This window comes from Protopterus annectens, chromosome 8.part0 (assembly GCF_019279795.1).
Source record: "Protopterus annectens isolate FY-2018-M chromosome 8.part0, PAN1.0, whole genome shotgun sequence".
NCBI classification, from domain to species: domain Eukaryota; kingdom Metazoa; phylum Chordata; order Ceratodontiformes; family Protopteridae; genus Protopterus; species Protopterus annectens.
Window position 1 is genome coordinate 1,689,263,416 of NC_056741.1, and position 20,550 is coordinate 1,689,283,965.

At 39.1% G+C, this 20,550-nt stretch overlaps 1 protein-coding gene across 2 annotated transcripts in view; it reads left to right on the top strand.

The window, feature by feature from the left end:
• Nucleotides 1-20,550, top strand: part of ZNRF1 (zinc and ring finger 1) — a 1,280,919-nt gene that overhangs the window by 984,333 nt on the left and 276,036 nt on the right. For both annotated transcript variants that reach the window (XM_044081218.1, XM_044081219.1), the window contains one exon: nucleotides 16,435-16,540. In XM_044081218.1, the coding sequence (XP_043937153.1) occupies nucleotides 16,435-16,540 (106 nt within the window). The remainder of the gene's footprint in view (nucleotides 1-16,434; nucleotides 16,541-20,550) is intronic.

Sequence of the window (20,550 nt, forward strand, 5' to 3'; positions counted from 1 at the left end):
CCTGTGTCCATTATGGACAATGGCAATCTGTAACATACTCAATCCACAAGCACAAATCCATGCCATTCTCTTGCCCCTAGGTGCCATAGATTGGGTAAAATTGGGTTATATTGGCTAGTCTTGTAAGGTCTCTCAAGCTGTTAACCTAGTAATCTCCTATGAACCTATGGATGTGCACAGGCAGATCAGGTACTGTCTAAATAGGACAAAAAGCCCTAGAAGAGTTAACCAATTGATGGTGACTTTCACTGAGGATAAACAGGGTAAGCCTGTCTCCAAATGAACCATGTCTAAATGGATAGTTAACCGCATTAAGTTCCGTTACTTACACCTTGCAAAGGTTTTGACTGGGTGTATTAAAGCCCACTCCACCAGGCATGGGGCGGCTATCACTGCTTTCCACATGCAGGCCTTACTAAAGGCAACCATATGGAACACAGTGCACACCATTCACAAAACACTATAATCTAGGCAATGTCTCCATGGCTAGAGCAGATTTTGCTTCTGCTCAAAATCTTATTTCCTAAGCTCATTCATATGACCCACCATCCAATCTGTAGTTTTAGGAGTCCTCTCAAGAATCAGTACTGCAACACTGGCTGTAAAGAACATAGTGCATTTGTGTTACACTTACCGTAATTGTAAATTTTGAGTAGATCACAGTTGCAGTACGCATTCCCACCCTCCAGCCCCTGTATATGCTGACCACTTGTCCCTTCTCCCTTACTGGATGCAAGTGGCAGTGGATTTTTTTCTGCAGCTAGTACTCTTATCTTCATCATCTCCTCTTTGCCTCCTATGTTTTCCCGCCTTCTCACTTAAATCCAGACACCTGAGGAGAGTGTGCTTTCCTCAGGCATCAGACTGTTTAAAAAGACCTGAAGGATAAGACTGACGGATGCCCCTCTTATACTCTTCATAGGTTCATATGTGTGTACTAGGCTAATGTCCCTGGACCCTTTACAAGCCTAGCCCATAGGATTACTCTGGCATTGTGCCACCTGACCTTAGTTCCCAGTGCTTTTGTCGAGTAGAGCCACTGGAGTGATCACTGGTGTGAGTTTTCTATTTCCCATCCACTCATCAAGATTTGTCTTGAAGAGGGCCAGTGAGGTGCTCTGATAGACATGTATGGGAAGTCTATTCCATAGCATGGGCAGTCACTGGGTTATGAACCTGTCCCTCCAGCACACTCTGTTGATTGTGGTAATGAGGTTAAGGTCTCTGGAGCATGTGGTACGGAGGGATTGGGATTTCTTTAGCTGTAGCATTTCTAAAAGAGCTCTTGTCCAGATATTGGTCTTCAGATGTCCATTGACTATGGATGATGCAAAGACTCTGGAAATTGGGACAGCCGTGGGCTTCTGCATAGCAGGAAGAACCAAGAATCAGTACTGCAATATTGATGTACTCAAACATATTCAATTATGGTAAGTGGGACACAACTGTACTGTATATTATATGTGTAAAGTATAGTAATCCTATTTGTTAACTAGGTAGACCCACTGGACATACAGTCCCTTTTAGGGGTGGCCTGGGAACAATGTCTAGTTAAGTGACTTACTTTGTTCACACAGGAGACAAATGAGGGCTGAGGGAATGAAACCCTGTACCACAGGAATTACAGCTTGCAGCCCTAACCTCTGCACTATCTGCTGGAGTAAAATATGAAGAAGTTTGGAATGCTGTAAGAAGAGTAAAAATAATTAAGACGTTATAATAGTATAAAGATTAATACGCAGGTAAAACAATTATGGAAAATGGAAGTGAGGAAAAATTATACAAAAAAGACTGGTATGAAACAATTATGAACAGCTATTACTCAATGCCATGGGACATGGAAAAAAAATTTGTACAACAGGGACAGATAAGATTTGGAAAATATGAGGCATCAGACTTTCTGTGTAGATCATTGTTTAAAAAATTGCCAGTTAAACAGCAAGTGAAGTATAAGCAACTTGAAAGATTATTTGCACTATGTAATGTTAAAAAGACAGTTAACCAAGGAGTTATTGAATGTGAAAGAAATTAAGTCACTTGGGAAAAGTTTAATTTGGGCTATAAATCTGAACATTTATGGAGACATTTATGTATGAAAATAAGGCAATATTATAAAAATAAGAGTGGAATTGATGAGGTATTTAGAATTTGTGGACTAATTTGAGTGGCAGATGCAAAGATATGGGATTGTAATGTTCTAATGAGATGGATTAGAAGGTGGTTGGGGAGGAAAGTGTTGAGACATAAAACTATTGTTTTTAAAATGTACTGAATTCATTTAAAGGTGCTTGACTATTTAAAGAGAAGTTATTATGTATAAATAGGTTTTGAGTTTTAAATAAATACAGTCCCCAACTCATTTCGATACGTGCAAAGCTGTTATACCCACCACCACCATTTCGGGTAGATGGGATCTTGGTTTTACACATCATCCATAGGTTTGTACCACACTGCTGCAAGTCCACAAAGTCAAAGCATTTTACTGTAAATTAAGGTGTTTGTGATGCCTGTGAATCTAGCTGCACTGCACCCAGTTTGTGCCATTGTGGACGTCTTTGGAATGTTCTAAGTTCTGACTTTGTGTCAGTAGCACTAAACAAGATGTAAATAAACATGAACCATGAGTGTTTGACAACTTGGTAACCTTTTTTATTGGTACAATGATCCCAACACTGGCTAATAAATCAACTAATGAGAGTTTTTTATTTTGTTGAGGACTGGTTGTTGAGACGGCTGATTTGCTGTTTCATAATTTATTTCTGAATCGAACTTTTGATACACAGTCATAATCCCCCTATCATCATATACTCTATACTACTTGAAATCAGTATAGTAATAATCCCAGGGTTTGCTGTGAGAGACAGTGTACAAGTCTTCCTTACCAGGTCTTCAAATTAACCTCATTATCTTTCCTTGTAATAACAATGCTGCAGCCAAACTGCAGCCATAAGATTCACAATGGCAAGCAGTGAAGATGAGTAGCATTACAAGGAATGGGCGACGGAGGCTGTCATCCTGAGTGCAAAATGTTAGGGGACTAATGCATACTGGCATTTAGAAGTGTTGGTTTTGCATTTGCAGTCAGAACTGAGCACTGTGTGTGTGTGTGCGTGTGTGGGGTATAAATTGTGCTACAGTTTCTGTGCTCTTCCAGTTCAGAATAGAGAATTTCTTGGGGGTTAGGGGCACAACATCTGGGGATGAGACCAGGTGCAAAAATGTATGTACTTCTTTATGTGCAAAAATTTAAATATACAACAAAATTGCTAAATTTGCCACTGGAACCTCTTACCACAGTCATCATTGTATCTCCCTTAAAGAACTAAACTGGCTAGAACTCCCACAACTCCTTCATTTTAATCAACTCACCCTCACTCATGAACTTATTAACCACCCCCTTAACATCCCTTCAAACGCTTCTCAAACCCTATCACCCCACTAGGCCCCTAAGATCAAGCAACAAAAATCAACTCACTGTTATCAAACCCAAAAACTCAGCAGGAGAAGCCATATTTTCATGTACCATATCTAAATTTTGGAACAATCTTCCACTGTCTATAACTACTCTACCTTCCAGCAGCCTTTTCAAGACTGCACTCAAATTCCACTTAAATTTGCACTGTCTTTGTCCTTGTTCTAATCCAGACCAACACTCCCCCCACCTAGACTCTTAACCCAACTATACTACCGCCACTACTAACCACAGTCAGAAATAGCTAGTTGTCTTTACATACTTTAACATCTTGTCTGACAACTTTGTTACTAATATTATAAATGACAAGAAACTATCTTAACTTGCAACATTTCTGTATGTACTGTTGATAATCAATATCTTGTTATTGTATTAAAGCCAACAACCTGTAATGTTGTTTACTATTGCTGCAACTTTGTATCTCTATCATGTACATGATGTGGAGCTTTTCTTCCCGGGCATCCGCTGAAAAAGGACCTGTGTCCAGTCGGAATTTCCCAGTAACAAATGTAAATAAGTAAATAAAAATAAATAAATAAAAATAGCTCGCTACTCCTATGGTGCAAATTAATGTAGTGTAGGGAAAAAAGCTAAACTGAAGAAAAAAAGTTTCCTGATTGTCAAGCTAAATGCAAGACCAAGACTGTATGGTAACAACAGCAGCACAATCCTTGTCTGTGTGTAACTTACAAGGAACTGACACATTAAACTATACCCCCCCACACACACACACAGTGCTGCAGTGCTCAGCTCTGACTGCAAATGCAAAACCAGCGACCTCACCATAACTACTTTGCTTGTGCAAATTTAGAAACAGTACATGAACATGTTTATGTACAACTTTAATAAAAACAAGAAAAATGCAAAAAATTATGAACTGCTCTTACATCCGTGATAGAAGCAGCAACAGCAGAGAGTATTAATCCTGCCACAAACTCTTTAGAGTGCCTATAATGCATGAACTATGGGGCACTGTACTGAAGCTAAATTACAGCATCAAGAAGCAGCGGAACAAGGGTACTTCACAGTGGAACAGTTTAATTAAATGTCACTGGCTTAAAAAAAAAACGTCTGTATGCATGTAAAAGAGAAAGTACAGGGGCTGGTAGATTGTAGAGCTTAGCAGGCTATTAGTCCCTTGATTATAAACTGCAAATGTACATGCATTTCTATCTTTATATTGTTTTAAAGCTGGCTATGTCTAGTTTTTTGCACCTGCACATACTTAAAAATGACTTCCCTTATTCAGCTTTTGGATATTTTGTGTATTTGATCAGCACTAATAATTATTCTAGCTTGCTGTACTCCGTTATCTCTCTATTAGTTTGGGGCTGTATATGCACCTTACACAGTCAGATTTCCATTTTATCACAGCATGCTAAATAAACACTAATGAATGATATTCTTGACATTAGCCTGAAATAACACATAGAGCATCATTGCTCATTCTAGTTTCAATAATAACCAGTCTTTTAAGTTGAGTTTATTGCAAAAGCCTTTATACTTGCCTCATGCCTGGGAAATCGAAATAAATGTAAAACAGATTATTTTGTATCGTGATAACTGCTCCATTTGTCAGACTAGCCATATTTATTGTGATAGAAGGGCACGTACTGTTCTGATTAGTTTTCTTTCAACAGTGGAATGCAATAGTGACTCAATTTAGAACCAGCTAGTTTTCACTTTTTTCTCCATGAAATGATGTGTATCAAGTTACTGATGACTTTTTATATTTGTTTGTTTCATGTAGAATGAAGCTGATGCTTGTCAGTTTCACATGTTTTGACCCCATTTCACAATGGAGTTATTAGATTTGAATTAAGATTAATATGGGAGAAGGTGCATCATATAGTGGTGCATGGCCACCCCTTTTGCAGACTCTGCATGGCCACCCCTTTTGCAGACTCTGCATGGGCCACCTCTTTTGCAGACCGGGCATGGCCACCACTTTTGCAGACTGTGCATGGCCACCACTTTTGCAGACTGTGCATGGCCTCCCTATGATCCTGCAGGTGTGCATCTTATTCTCTAGCTTCCTTCTACATCCAAAAGACACGTTGATAAATGAATTGGAAATCTGTCATTCACCCGTATGGGTGTCCTTGCATATACATGGGCATCATATGATGAGTAGGCAGCCCATCCGGTTCTCTTGTCTTTTAAATTTCACGATAGGTAGCTTTGAAAATTTTATTTTAATTTGTGTGCTCTCTGCTTCTATGCTGTGCTGGATCCAAAGTCTTCTTAAGACACACAGTCTTGCTGTGCTGTTTACTGCTGAAGTCAAAGTCACAGAGCTTTGCATGACTCCATCTGTAGTCTATTTAAAGCACCAAGCCTTTCAAATTGCACACTGATAAAGAAATATATTTTGCAGCTATAAGCACATTTACAGATAACTTATTTTATAACAAACAACACATACTATTTCTGTTAGTTTGTAGCATATATTTACAAAGTTTTCCTTCATTACAGATATGAAGACTTCTACAAAATACCTCTCTCTGTCCCTCTCTCACATAACTGAACTACTATAATAGTTATATAGAGTGCTAGTCACGCACATAGATGTTATTTCCTCTTGGTATCTTTTTTGGCCTTCTCTGGGAAGTCATATAATGTCTGTTTTTAGACTTTTCTATTGTCCTTTTGTGATTTACTTGTAAGCATTTTTGCTGATGTGAGGATGCCATTAACAGAAATCTGAAAAGAAACATCTGTACAAGCTGTTCCTATTGAAAAAAACATCACGTATTGCTGAGTTTATAAAAAAGGATGTCTGTTAATATATATTTGTTCTGCAAACATGAGAAAATCATGTAATCATTGCTTTCCAATATTGCTTTGTTAGGATTTTTCTTTTTGATGCTATGAATAGAAGCCTGTCTGTTATACATACAGTATGAATGCACATTTTACATTGCTAAACTCTATACATATATTCAAGCAAACTTTTTATTCTGTGTTTTATCTTTCAGCATATTTACAACAGAATTAATTTCAGCCTTATATTCATAATATCTAACACCTTGAGTGGCATAAATCAAGTGCCAGAGAATGAATGAATGAATGAATAAATAATTTCTGGAAAAATGTATATGTATTAGAGTTTGGCAGACTTGACAAACTTTGCTCATAGCTTTTGAATGGGCATGCTATTTCAGTTTAAACAGCTGAGAGCAGTGATTACTTTCACTTTAACAGTAATGTTGGGTCCTATTGAAAGGGTTTTTGATGGTGAATTGTTTGCTAAATGTGGAATGGATTCTGAAGTACTGATTCAACTGTATGATTTATTAATTAGGCTCTTTGAACATATTTTTCTTTGAATCATTTCAGCCTTGGTTGTCTTCAGAAAGTCAATACAACACACACACTCCAGAATGAGGGGTTTGAAACATAGAAAAGTTGTTTGGATAATTTTCTGTAATTTGGTGAATAGTACAAGTTCTTTTTCATCTCTGTTGCTTTTTCTATCCCAGTATTAATTATTTCAATCCTCTTACTAGGCTGGTCATTACAGTTTGGCAGAAAGCAGCAAAGAAAAAGAGAACTGGGATTTGGTGGTGGTGTTAATGGGGGGTAGCAGCACTTGAATGGGTAGAATTGTGGTGGATACGGTGGGTGTATGGTCTAAAGTAGGTAGCAACAGCACTTCCATTGACCATTGGTGATCGGAGGAAGGATTGGGCAAGGCTATTAAGGTGCAGATTGCTGATATAAGTTTGTTACTTTAACTTAGCAGAAAATGCATGCTAATTAATAAAAAGGTGAAGGAGTGGAGATCGGATGAGGTGTAGACCAACCGTCGCTGTTGCCGAGGAACCGTTAGCCTTGCTGGAGGTACTAGCTGGTGTGTGTGTTCAGATGATTTAGCTGCTGCCGAGGAACCGTTAGCCATGCAGAGCTTACTGGTTAATGTGATGTCTGAATTTTAATCTTTTGGCCTGACTTGGACATGGCCGGGCTATATCTTTAAGGTGTTTGGATTCTCGGGGTGTGTTTGACTTGCTGTGGCTAAATGCTTCTTTTTTGGCTCTTGGTATGTGCTGTAGTACCCAGAACATGTCCTAGCAACTGGATGAGGAATTGAGGCTATGGATACCAGTGGCTATTAAAGCTTATTATAGTCAAACTTGGATCCACTGTCCTTTTTGGGAATCCATACTTCTGCGTACTGCTGTCAGTCTGTGTGTGGTGACTATTTTTTTTACATGACTGTTTACAATGGATGGATCCTCTAAGCCGTTGGAAGGCTACAACAGTGTGCAGTCCAGTGCTGTACAAGGTGTATATTCTAAATGTAATTTATAGGGGTGATGACCTCGGATGCATCCTGTCAGCATTTTTTCTCTTATAGCCTCCATCCTCAGATGGTGCCCTTGCCATTTTTGGAGTCAGAGGCATCAGTTCTGCTGTTTAAGACTCTCAGATTTGGAGGGAGCGTACTCGCATGTTATCACAAACTGTAAGAAAAAGTAGCCCTCTACACACTGCTATATCCAGTTTAACAGATTATCTGCATTCTATTAATCTGTCTGCATTTACTTATATGTCGCAGTTTGTTTTTTGGTGGTCAGATGATTGCAGTCTGCTAATTAAGGAGACCATGCTTTGTGTTACGGTTAAGACAAACTTTGTTTGTAGTCTTACTGCTGGGACCTTTTATGGTTGCTAAATTTTCAAGTATATTTTGTTTATAAAGAATATATATTTTGTGGTATATTTTATTGGGTCTACTTTGAAAGACAAGCACGCAAGTTCGCCGACACACAAATCACCGAGACCAGATAACCGACAACACACATAACCGACAACGCAAAACACCGAACACCATTACACCGACACACCGAACGTAAACAACACATTACACTACATAGCATACCCACTAGCCCTAACCCAAACCCTAACCCTAAGGTCCGACACTATCGCACACTCACCCTACCTGCACCCTAACCCTAACTCACTTAACCCACCCCTAACCCCAAGGTCCGACACTATCGCACACTTCACCTACCTGCACCCTAACCCTAACTCACTTAACCCACCCCTAACCCCAAGGTCCGACACTATCGCACACTTCACCTACCTGCACCCTAACCCTAACTCACTTAACCCACCCAAAAACATAAAGCCCGTCGCTATCACACACACACCCTACCCGCACTCTAAACCTAACTCACTTAACCCGTCCCTAAACTACAGTCCCTCACTATCACACACTTACCTTACCCGAACCCTAACTCCGACACTAACACACACTCACCTTTCCCACAGCCTAACCCAAGATCCCACAATATCACACACTTACCTGACCGCTCCTAACTCCGTCACTGTCGCACACTTACCAAGTCGAGATCACACATTACCCTTGTCGGTCTTTCCGCTGTCGGCAAATCACCCTTTCGATAAACTTACCTGTCGGTCATTTGGTCTTTGTTTTCCACGTGTCGGGGAATCGTCGTTTCGGTCTTTTAAAGTAGACCCATTTTATTATCTCTTTATTTTTTCAAGATATTACCTGTCACATTTCAAACTGCTTTACATACCATATTGTTGTAACCATTACCTACACCTAACACTAAAGATGTTGCCACTTCTTTTCCTCTCCCCTCTGCTATTTACACTGACATACGTCACATCTTATCACAACCCCCTGCAATTCTCCCCTTAACCTCCAATCGGAACTTGCATCCCTCCCAAAATCTATCCAGGTCCTACCACACTCCTGTATGCCCACACTCACTGCACTCTACCACACTATTTTTTCTTTAAAACTAAATTACTCCCCTCATCAAAACAAATCCCAAACTTAAAATCCAAATTTCTGTATCCTCTCCCTCAACCTAACTCTTTACTCTCTATCCTGACAACACTCCTCCTTTCAGGCGATGTACACCCCAACCCTGGTCCTAATAACCAACTCTTATCTTCCAACTACTCCACTCCATCTACTATTACTACTACTACTTCCCCCCACACCTCTAGCAATCCCACTCTCACTAGTACCTCCCCTTCCACTCTCACTTCTACACACAGAACCAAAAGACTAAAATTCTTCTCCCTTAACATCCAGAGCATCCGCAACAAAGTGCCAGAACTCCACACACTCATACAACACGATACCCCTCACATCTTAACTCTCTGAAACTTGGCTAAAACCCCACATCCTCAATTCAGAGATCTGCCCCCCCTGGTTTCAATATCTACAGACTGGATAGACCTAGCAAAAAAGGGAGGTGGTGTCTCCATTCTCTTTTCTGACTCTCTCAATATCTTATCACTTACAATTACCACTCCCACCTTCCACCCTGCAGAGCTACTCATAGTAACCTGTCATCTCAACAACTACCAAAAATGGCCATAGCCTCAATCTATATCCCTCCAGGGAATCATATCACCATCCTTGAAGACAGCTTATCTTGGTATTTTCTTCACATCCCCTTTGAAGCTATCATACTTGGGGATGTAAATATAGACTGGAAATCAGTTAACTCTACTACACCGTCTCATAGTCTCAACCTACATGGTTTTACTCAGCTTGTCTCCTCCCCTACCCGCCTTGGCAAAAACCACTCCAATTCTATCCTAGACTGGATTCTCGTAAATTCTCCTAATTTGTACCACCAGCCAGGTACACTATCTGACTCCATCAGTGACCACCTACCTATCCACATTACTAGGTACTCACCCAACCTCACTAGTACTCTCCTCTTAAAATACATCAGCAACCAAAGAAAATTCAGTACCACTTCCTTCAACAGAATAAAATATTAACTTGTCCTGCCTGTACTCTCTACCTTTAAATGATAAAGTTAGCTACTTCAACCAGACATTACTAAACATACTCAACTCTCTTGCCCTCTTCAGGAAAATAAAAGTCAAAGCTAAACATGCCCCCTGTGTATCCAAAGAAACCTTCCACCTTATGCATAAAAGAGATGCCACCTGGAAACTATATCAGACAAGCAAATTTCCTGCCCTCCTACAATCTTATAGGGAACTTAGAAACCTTATTAAAAAAAAAAAAAAAGTCAACCAGGACAAAAGAAAGTTTGACCTGTCTAACCAATCTCTGCAAACTACTAATCCCCAGACGTTCTGTTCAACCATAAAAACTCTTCTTAACCCTGGCTCACCCACAACCCCCAATCAGTCACCCTCAGATACCGCCATCCATTTAAATCACTACTTCATTGATACCATTTCTAAACTAGTACCTAGCACCTCTAATAACCCCAACCCCACCTCTAATTCCACTTCCAGTTCTGTCACTTCAGTTACCAAACCCACACCTTTTTCACATTCCCAATCTGACTCCACTAACCTCTCAGACCCCTTCATGCTCAAACCTGTCTCTGTTAGTTATATTAAAACTCTCCTCGGTAAACTCAAACCTTGTTCTCCCGCACCTGATAACCTACCTCCCCAATTCCTTAAACTTGTTGCTAACGCTATTGCCCTTCCTGTCACCATTCTAATATCCGCTCAAGCCAAGAATCCACTGTTCCCTCTATTTGGAAGGAATACTTCACTATCCCACTACATAAAGGAGGCAACTAGACAGAACCGTCTAACTTCCGTCCCATTGCTATTCTTTCTCCCCTCTCCAAAATTCTTGAAAAGTGTATCCATTCTCAATTGCTTTCCCACCTTACTCAAAACAATCTTTTAACCAACACCCAGCACAGTTTCAGGCCCAAACACAGTACTAACACTGCACTCTTATCCTTCTCTCATACTGTAGCTGAGGCCAGAGACATTAATAAACTTGTGTCCTGCCTCTTCTTAGATCTATCAAAGGCTTTCAATACTGTTTCTCACAACCTTCTGCTTCATAAACTTTCTCAGCTGAACATTTCCATTCCCACTCTAAATTGGTTCTCACGTTACCTGTCCAATCACACCTACAAGCAGTTAAATGGCAAAATTCCTTCTCACCCTTTCTGCCAGTTCATTGTTCCTCAAGGTCAAATTCTTCGTCCCCTCCTTTTCAACCTCTTCACCAATGACCTACACACTTCCAGCAACCTCTCCTCTATCATACAGTATGCAGATGATTCAACTCTGATCTCCATTTCTGACTCTATCAATAACCTCCACCATATCACCCAATCTTTATTTCACTCTATTGAGAAGTGGCTCTCCAATAATCAACTTATCCTGAACCCCTCTAAAACTAAGCTCTTACTATTCCTACCTAAAACTCTAGCCCACCACAAATCCACCTTTTTCATATCCTCTCTAAATGTCACCATCATAACACCAGACTTGCACACTAAACTCCTAGGTGTCATCATAGATGACCAGCTCAAACTAGACCTCCACATACTTCATTCTATAAAGAAAACGCACCAAAAACTGGGCATGCTATACAGAAACAGCAGATTCCTGACCCCCAACTCAAAACTACTGCTAGCCCAATCCTATCTCCTCCCTGCCCTCCTCTATGGCTCCCCTCTATTTTCCAATCTACAAAATAACCTGCTGGCAAAACTAGACCAAACCTATAACAAAATTGCTAGATTTGTCACTAGCAGCCCCTATAAATCCCATCACTGCTCCGCTCTCATAAAATTACATTGGCTCGAATTCCCACACCTTCTGACCAAATGTCATCTGATCCAAGCTTTCATAATTCTTAATTCAAACTCTGACTTTCCATCTCTGTCCAACCTGATCTCCTGGTACACCCCTCCCCGATCCCTGCGCAGCTCTGACAAACTCTTACTACAAGTCCATAAACCCAACAAGAACATAGGTAAAATACTCTATAAACACTCCATCTCCCTTACCTGGAACAATCTTCCCTTCCATATTAGAAGTCATACCTCCCTTCTTAACTTCAAATGTGACCTAATAGTGTACCTCCATAACAACCCTTTATGTACCTGTTATCATCCTACTTAACCCATCTCTGTCCACATATCCACTTCGTCACTAAGTCTGATCTATAAGACCTTTTTCCTCTTTCTATAACTTACTTTATCCAACTGCTCTTCTTTCTGTATCCTCCCTCTAGTTCACTACATCCCTCCTCTACTACATCCCTCCTCTACTACTATCTTATTTTGCACCATTCCCTCTTCTGACCTACGATCCCTTGTGCAGTCACCCCTCTCTACTTTTTACTCTCAGTCTACTTTACCTCGATTCTGAAGCCCCTGCACTTACACATTTCTTCTTCTAGCCACTAATCTAATTATACCTTGTTTCTTTTCATTATATTACCTGCAACCTTAACTTCCTTCCTGCTTACCTGCTGGATTTATTATTGTTTCTCCTGTTACAACCTATTACTACACTTTTTGTATATATAGCTGTGTACTATTCCATTGAGTACATTATGTTCTTCTTATCCATTGTATCCATAAGATTGTTCTGCTCTTTAATATTGTTAATCTGTCTGTATTTGTATGTCTGTTTGGGGCTTTTCCCCTCGGGTCTCCACTGAAAAAGGGTAAATTCTTATCCAGCTGGACCAACCCGGTTAACAAATGCGAAATAAATAAAAAACATCATGCTGTTTTACGAGGAAATCATCATCATCAGCCCCCTTTTTCTAAATGGGGTCAGGGTATTGTGTTAACTGTTGCCAATTCTCTCGATTCAGTGCCACACTCATGCTTGACTGTCGCAGATCTTCTTTCACACAATCCATCCACCTCTTTGCTGGACGTCCTCACTTCCACTTACCTTCTTCCTGTCTGTCTCAAATCTTCCTCACCAGATTGTCTTCTTCTTTTCTCCATGTGCCCAAACCACCGTAGTCTGTTCTCTTTGATCTTTTCTGCAATTGGAGCTACTTTGGCTTCTGCTCTTATGTCCTTATTTCTTCATCTGTCCAACAGTGTGCATCCTTTCACCTTTCTTAGGCACTTCATTTCCTTCACCTCTAGCTTCTTCAACTGTTCTGCCTTTACTGCCCAAGTTTCTGTACCATACTACGTACTGGTCGCACCACTATCTTATACACCTTATTTTTCAGCTTCTTTGGCATTCTTCTGTCATAGACTACACCTGATACTCTATGCCAGTTGACTGCAACCTCCCTGATTTTCTAGCTTTGACCTCTTCATTCAGACTACACTTCAACTACTCCTCCCAGATACTTGAAGCTGTTTACCACTGTCTTATCTGTGCTTAGCTTCATCCCATGTGCCTTCAGATTTACATTCCATTCTCCTATCCTTTGCTGAAGTTCTAGCTCAGAGTGTGCTTGTTTTGCCACATCGTCTGGATACAGCAGCTTTGTTGATCCGTCCCCTCCAACCTGTTTGCTAATGTAGTCCATCACCAGTATGAACAGCAGTGGGCTCAGAGCTGAACCCTGATGTACACCCACTGGGAACCCCTCTGTGAGGCTGAACACTGTCCATACTTGTCATTCGGTCCATGTACATGGCCTGCACTTTTAAGAGGAGTTGTTTACATGTAATAACCTTACTCTGTTCCACTGTGGTTCTGAGCTAGCCTCTAGCTGAAGTTCTTCTGTAGTTTGAACTGACTTAACCTTCTCATTTCTGCTTTGTCAGTACTTCTGATGTGCTTTTCTGATTACAAACCTGGGTATGCAAGGCTTCTATGCTTTTATTGGAAGTTGTGTTTATCTAGTTTATTTCACATTTCACATTTTAAGAGCAGTAATTTTACACTCTTCAAATATAAAGCAAAAACATCCACAGTTTAACCAATCATACCAAATTAGACATAATTTGAAAACATTTTTTAAGAATAGATTAAACTTGTATGAGAAAGATTTAATATCTGCAGAAGTTTTAGCCAGCTTAGAGAAATTAAAGGCAAGTTACAGTTATACAAACAGAAATTGAAATATGAAGTGGGAGGAAAAAAAAAACATGTTGTGGCATATTTAGAGAGTCAGGGGATAGGAATTGATTAAAGTAAGGAAGTGTGTGAAGAAGGGACAGTAAAGAGGTGTAAGGTACGAATAGATACTTGTTCATGTTTAGGGATATAGTTTATCTTGCATTTGAACAAGAACCAAGACAGATTTTGGCTAGAAAGACTTTCAGAATGATTGTAAAGGACTGGAAGGGAGGGTGTTGACATAATGGATACAGATAAGGAGTTCCAGGCCTTAACATAACACAAGTACAGACAAGGCCCAGCAAATTTGATAGGTTTGTGGGCAAAGAGAGGTTTGTGATCTTTGGATTGTAATGACTGAGGGGGAGCATAATTGTGTAGAATGGTATTTAGTGCTGGACTGTCAGATGGATGTTGGATAATTTTATAGGTGATCTATCCCACAAAAGAAAAAAATGAAAGATTATTTCATATTTTTTAAGACCATATGGATATTACACTTTCAGAACAGTTGAACACCACTTAGACAAGTTTACATGTATTGATTTTTCATTTTAGCCAGGTAGGTGGTATGGTTTAAGGATCCTTTTTGGCCATGACCTGTGCCATTTGAAAGAATATTGCATGTGCTGAAAGCTTGCTCATACTTGAAATGATTAAACTGTAAGGAGTAACAAAAGAAAATGGACATTTAAATCCATTTACAGGGAGATTATTCAGATATGTGGTTTAATAGATCTGTACAAAGAGTAGAGATAAGAAAGGTTTTTAATGTTGGATAGTAGTTTCACATTAGAGGTCAAGTCCAAAGAAGGTTCTCAAACAGGATGAAGTATAGTGTGGTCAGATAACAGTCGCTCATGCACTTTGAGTTAATTGTAAAAAGCGATTATAGATAATCATTGAACTAATGGAGGCAGATGTTTAGATGGAGAAGTTTGTATATCATTCTTACAAACGGAATTTTTTGGACAGTAGAAATGGTGGTTGTGGTGCATAGCTGAGTAGTAAGGGTGTATAGCAGAATATAGTGGGGCAGGATGTAATGGCTAAATAGGAAGGGTGTACCTGGAGTCCAGCAGAGTATAGTGAAAGACTGTAGAGTCACACAGGTTAATAAAGGAATTTAGTTTTGTTGCTGACTTTTGTGCAGAAAGGATGGACTTGTGATAGTTCTCAAGAGGGATGAGGGAATGAACATACTGTAATTTAGGAATTAATGCATTTTTAGAAATGGATTTAGATCTTGGGGTGAAGAGAGTAATTAGTACTTGAGTCTTGGATGGTTAAAGACTTCTGAGGTTGAAATATGAGTATGTAAATGTAAGACTGAAGTTCAGTTAAGGGTAGTTATGTAGTGCATCTGTGGTTATGAGTGCTGGAACTTAAGGGAGATGTTGAGGGTCCTGACAATTCCTAATGTTTCAAGCTACCATGATATTCAGACAACTAAATGCTAAACCTACCTGAAAAAAATAAACTTCATGCTTTATGGTCAGCAGTAAATTACAGATCCATTGAAAAGAAAAATGAATAGTGATTTTGGTCTCCTGTATACATTACAGATGTAATTCTGATCTTCTCTAAATTGTGCCTTCAACAGGAAACCTGCATACAGTGATCTTCAAAAGGAAAACAGTGAACTAACATTTGCTCATGTACATTTATTTTGCTAACATTATGTGGTGTATTTCACTTCCCAACCTCATGTGCAAAAATAGAAAAAAAGGGGTTGTGGATGTTGGCTGGATGGCCAGTTGGCTGGTTTATCAGTAGTTGTACGCAGTTTCCACACCCAGTCATATTTTTGCAGAAGTTTTATGAAGACATCTTCTAGTGTAATTCTTAAGTTGTATTGTATTTCCTTTATTCCAGCAACTAAAATGTCTCCTAATTAGTTGTTCTTAGCTTGGGTAAGAAGTAACATTTTTTTTTAATTTTTCTTTGATCTTTATATTTAGACAGCTGAAGATGCTGATACAGGATGCTGCTATATAGTGGCCATGCTTGTTAAGTTGTTTGTATACTTTAGTAGTTGCTTGTTACTTCCCTGAATGCCGCACTACACATGACACTACAGTACTTCTGATCATTTTGATTGCTAATCTTTCTGGTTTACTTCCCTCCAACAGATGATGTGCTGAATAAAGATGCTGGTGAATGTGTGATTTGTTTAGAAGATCTCGTTCAAGGAGACACAATAGCCCGACTTCCCTGTCTCTGCATCTACCACAAAAGGTAACGTGAACATGGTTGTTTGAAGAAAAGCAATGACTTGTTCACTGTTTACCACTTCTTAACCTACAAGAAAATTCTGAAAATATAGGTTTCAGATGGATCTACCTGATATTATTGAATTTACAAATTACTGAAACTGAATCCGTCAAGACCAGTACGTCGAGAATACATTATTTCGAAATTTTACTGACACTCAAAACATCGAAACAAAAGTCTTGATGTGAAGTAGCACTCCCGTCACCATTTCTGTTTTTCCAAAGTGAATTAATTACAGCCATGTTTGTTTCCCATACTCCAATGAAAAGTGCAAATCATATTAGATTTTCTTATGTTTAACACAAACTGTAAACATGTCTGTATTCTCAGGTAAACATTGATTTTATATCTTTAACAAAGCTGCTACAGCTGAAACATATTCTAAAGGAGTGTAATAACTTCTATGCTTAAAAAGAAATTCAAACTGATTTTGCCGCTTGATCATCTTCCATTTCTTGAGAGACAAAGCACAACCAGCAGTCATCCTCACTCACATTTCCTGAGCTCGATTTTGTTCTCTCACTAAAGCTGACATCAGGGAAGAAAGATCAGTAACATGTTTCCACATTAAGCATTTCAGATGCCTATGCCACACTTCAACTGAATTCTGAGTTCTAGACAAACATAAATTGCTTAGTACAGAGATATTGCAAAATTAAACAGGAAATAAAGGGGGAACCTTGCAAATGAAGTAGTTTGAGTACTAAATTTTCTTTGTTTACCTAGCAAATACCAGTCAGTAAAATAATGTAATAGTTCCTTCCCTTCCACCAGAAAATTGTCATGCAAAGTATGAAATGTAGAAATTGCTTCATCTTCATGTAAAAAAAAGCTAATGCACATTTTTTAACTGAAAGTTGGAAACTCATGCTAGAGTTATATACAGTGAAGCAAGTCCTAAATTGAACTTTTCTCCACAGATTTTATCCAATGTGAAAAATCAACCTTTGCAAATTCAACTTGATGCTTTTGATTCCTGCTCTTTCAAAGTCACTTAATATGTAGTTGACATTACTAACAAATCCATTGCTTCCTAGAAAGTCATATATACAGTGCCACGTTAAGTTGCATGATTTTAGACACTGTTTAGACAAAAACTCTAAATCAAAGTAACACATTTCCTATAGCCTCCGTATCTCACTGTAGCATGCGTACAGTAAATGTCTGCAAGCTGTCGCTCTCAAAATATAAGTGCTGTCCATCAACCAGATAGAAGCTCTGCTTAATTCAGATAGATTTTGTATTGTTGTAACAATATTCTCACTTATGCTATCAGACACTCTACTCTGTATGAAATATTGTACCTTCAATGAGTAATGAACTAGCTCCACATTTAGCAAAGTTAATTTAGCATTATTCTTACTTAGAGCTTTTCTGTGGACTCTGAGTATTTGCTGCAGTAAAGATAAATCAAGATATGTTAAAGCTGTCACATCATCCACTGTGATGCAAGGGGGTATCCCGTGATAAAGATGCTGTCTGCTTAATGTCATGACAAACTGAATACTCTTGTACTTCTGAGGTATCTCTGGAGTGAATATGACAAACTGATTTTACTAATTCTTCTCCAGTACTAACACAGAATGTTATGGCTCTTCCTCTGTACATTTCTGCAGATTTGTACGTAACATGCCCAATATTTTCTGCTTTTTGTAGATTTCTCCAAGTGGTAAATATATCTCTCCAAAACAAGTATTTCATTTCCTCTTTATGACTTCTTTGTTCTGTATACATTTCCGATTGAGCCGGGTGTGTGGAATGTCACGTCTGCCATGTTGCAAAGCCGGTATGGTGTACGAATAGGTTCAGTGTGAATGTATATTTATACTAATAATGGAATGCAGTTTATACAACTCTAATTTAAGTATTTTGACTGTCTAAGTGGAATTTCAGAATAATGTATTTTAGATGTACTGGCCCCGCTGGATTCAGTTTTGATATTGTGCAAATTTGATAATATCAGGTAGACCCATTTCAGACATGTGCATGTACTGATACTTCAGTAAGAGAGATCATCATGTTAATCTGCTTAGTGGTTTTAACTGCCAGATACATAAAGTTGTAGTATAGTGATGATGGTGCAGTTACCACAATGAGTAGCTCAGCATACACTTAATTACAGTAATGCTCTCAGCCTTTATAAGTAGAATTATTTGACTGTTATGTCATACTAGTTGATAGCCTGACGTCTGTAATTTTATTTTGTTGTTGGATTTTTCTGAATAACTTGGAAAAGATCATGCATGATCTTATTGTACTAGATAGGACTTAGCCGACATTATATCTACATTTCCATGGTGCTGCTGTCATTACTCTGACCAAACCAGAGTTTTGTTTAATGTGTTCAGATCCCACAAAAAGGGAAATGTCCCTAAATTTTAGACTGTGACAAAAGAAGTTGCAAATTGCTCCTAAAAACAGAATGTGACAGTGGTCCTGTGGCACAGAAGGCTAAAGCACATTCTGAGATCTAGGCAATTCATATGTGATTAACAACACTGACACTTATAGACAACTCATATGTAATTAACAGCACTGATACTTGATGGGCTACACTGTGGGGAGGACAGGAATGAGTTTCTGAAGTCTGCTTGCCTATCCTAAAGGGAGGGATGGAGACAAGTCAAGGTTCATTACAGTATAGCAGCATTGTGAGCCCTGCAAGATTCGAATGGCAAAACAGGTGTACAACTTGGTTATAGGCTGAGCATGTGAAGAAGCTCATGTGCATCTAGAAATGCCATGTCTTAGGGGTTTCTCACAGGATTGCTAAGGGGTAGGAGGGTTGAGAACACACTGGCCACTGTATGATGTAACAATGTCCTTAATCTCCTCAGCCCTGGACATGGGTCGGGTGGAGCCCAGAAGAGGCTGTGGCAGGTGTAGTAGACCTGGTGAACATAGAGAGGAGTTGGTGGTAGCTGATGGTCAGCTGCAGGGAGAGAGGGACAGGATGCCGCAAAATCCATAGTAACTTAAATATAACAACTTAAGATAGTTTATCAGGGGTCTCAGACTCACCTGAATATAAAGGCTGTACAAAGACTGGTACAGTCACCTGAAGACCACAGCCTCGAAAACAAAAAGAACAGTAACCTGTTCTGCTAGGAATGTAGCATCACTGGTTACTTGTAGTATGTGGTGGTCTCCCTCCATCAACATGGTCCTTGGAGGGCGTCTGAGGCCTGAGAGTTGCGAGTTTGAACCATTTTTGTGGTATCAGACACAGGATCCAAAAATGTGTGCCAAAAGATACATCTATGCAAAAGCTAAAAAAAAGCTAGTATAACTATAAATTCAATCAAGTATAAAATGGGTAGGAAGATAATGTAGTACCTTAACATTCCTAACCTTGAAAGGTAAATAATAGTTAAAACAAAAAAAGCACTCTTACTGAATTAAGCAAACTAGCTGTATCTAACAATGAAAGTAAATGAGCAACAAAAGTCAAAGGCGGCAGTAGCAGGGATTATTTATGTCAAAAAACTAAAGGGAAAATTATGAGGATTTAATGTGTTTGTCTCAGCCCCAGCTAATTGCAGACACTTTGGTGCACAGATGATGTGTTATTCTCAGAAGATATTAGAATGAATGTTCTGCACTTAATTAGAGATTATTTTCTCCCATTGTTATACAGGATACATCAAAGACTAATACTAGTTTTGTGAGTATTTCAGACAGTTTTCTAAACAACAACATGATCTATTCATAGCTGCTTTGTAGTCTTATAACAAACAACTTACAATCAGTTATGATTTGGAGGTTTAAAAATAGGCTGTAGTTGTATTGATACATAAGGTGTATACTACATGAGATCCAAACAGACAAAGGACTGTGACATCCCCACTCTGGGCCAGTAATCAAGGAGCCTGAATCCTTACCATTGACACTGGAGAGCATCAAGCACAATTTCCCTTAAGAACACATAGGAAACACATTCAGTCTGAGGTCTGGATTTCTCTCTCTGTCTCCCT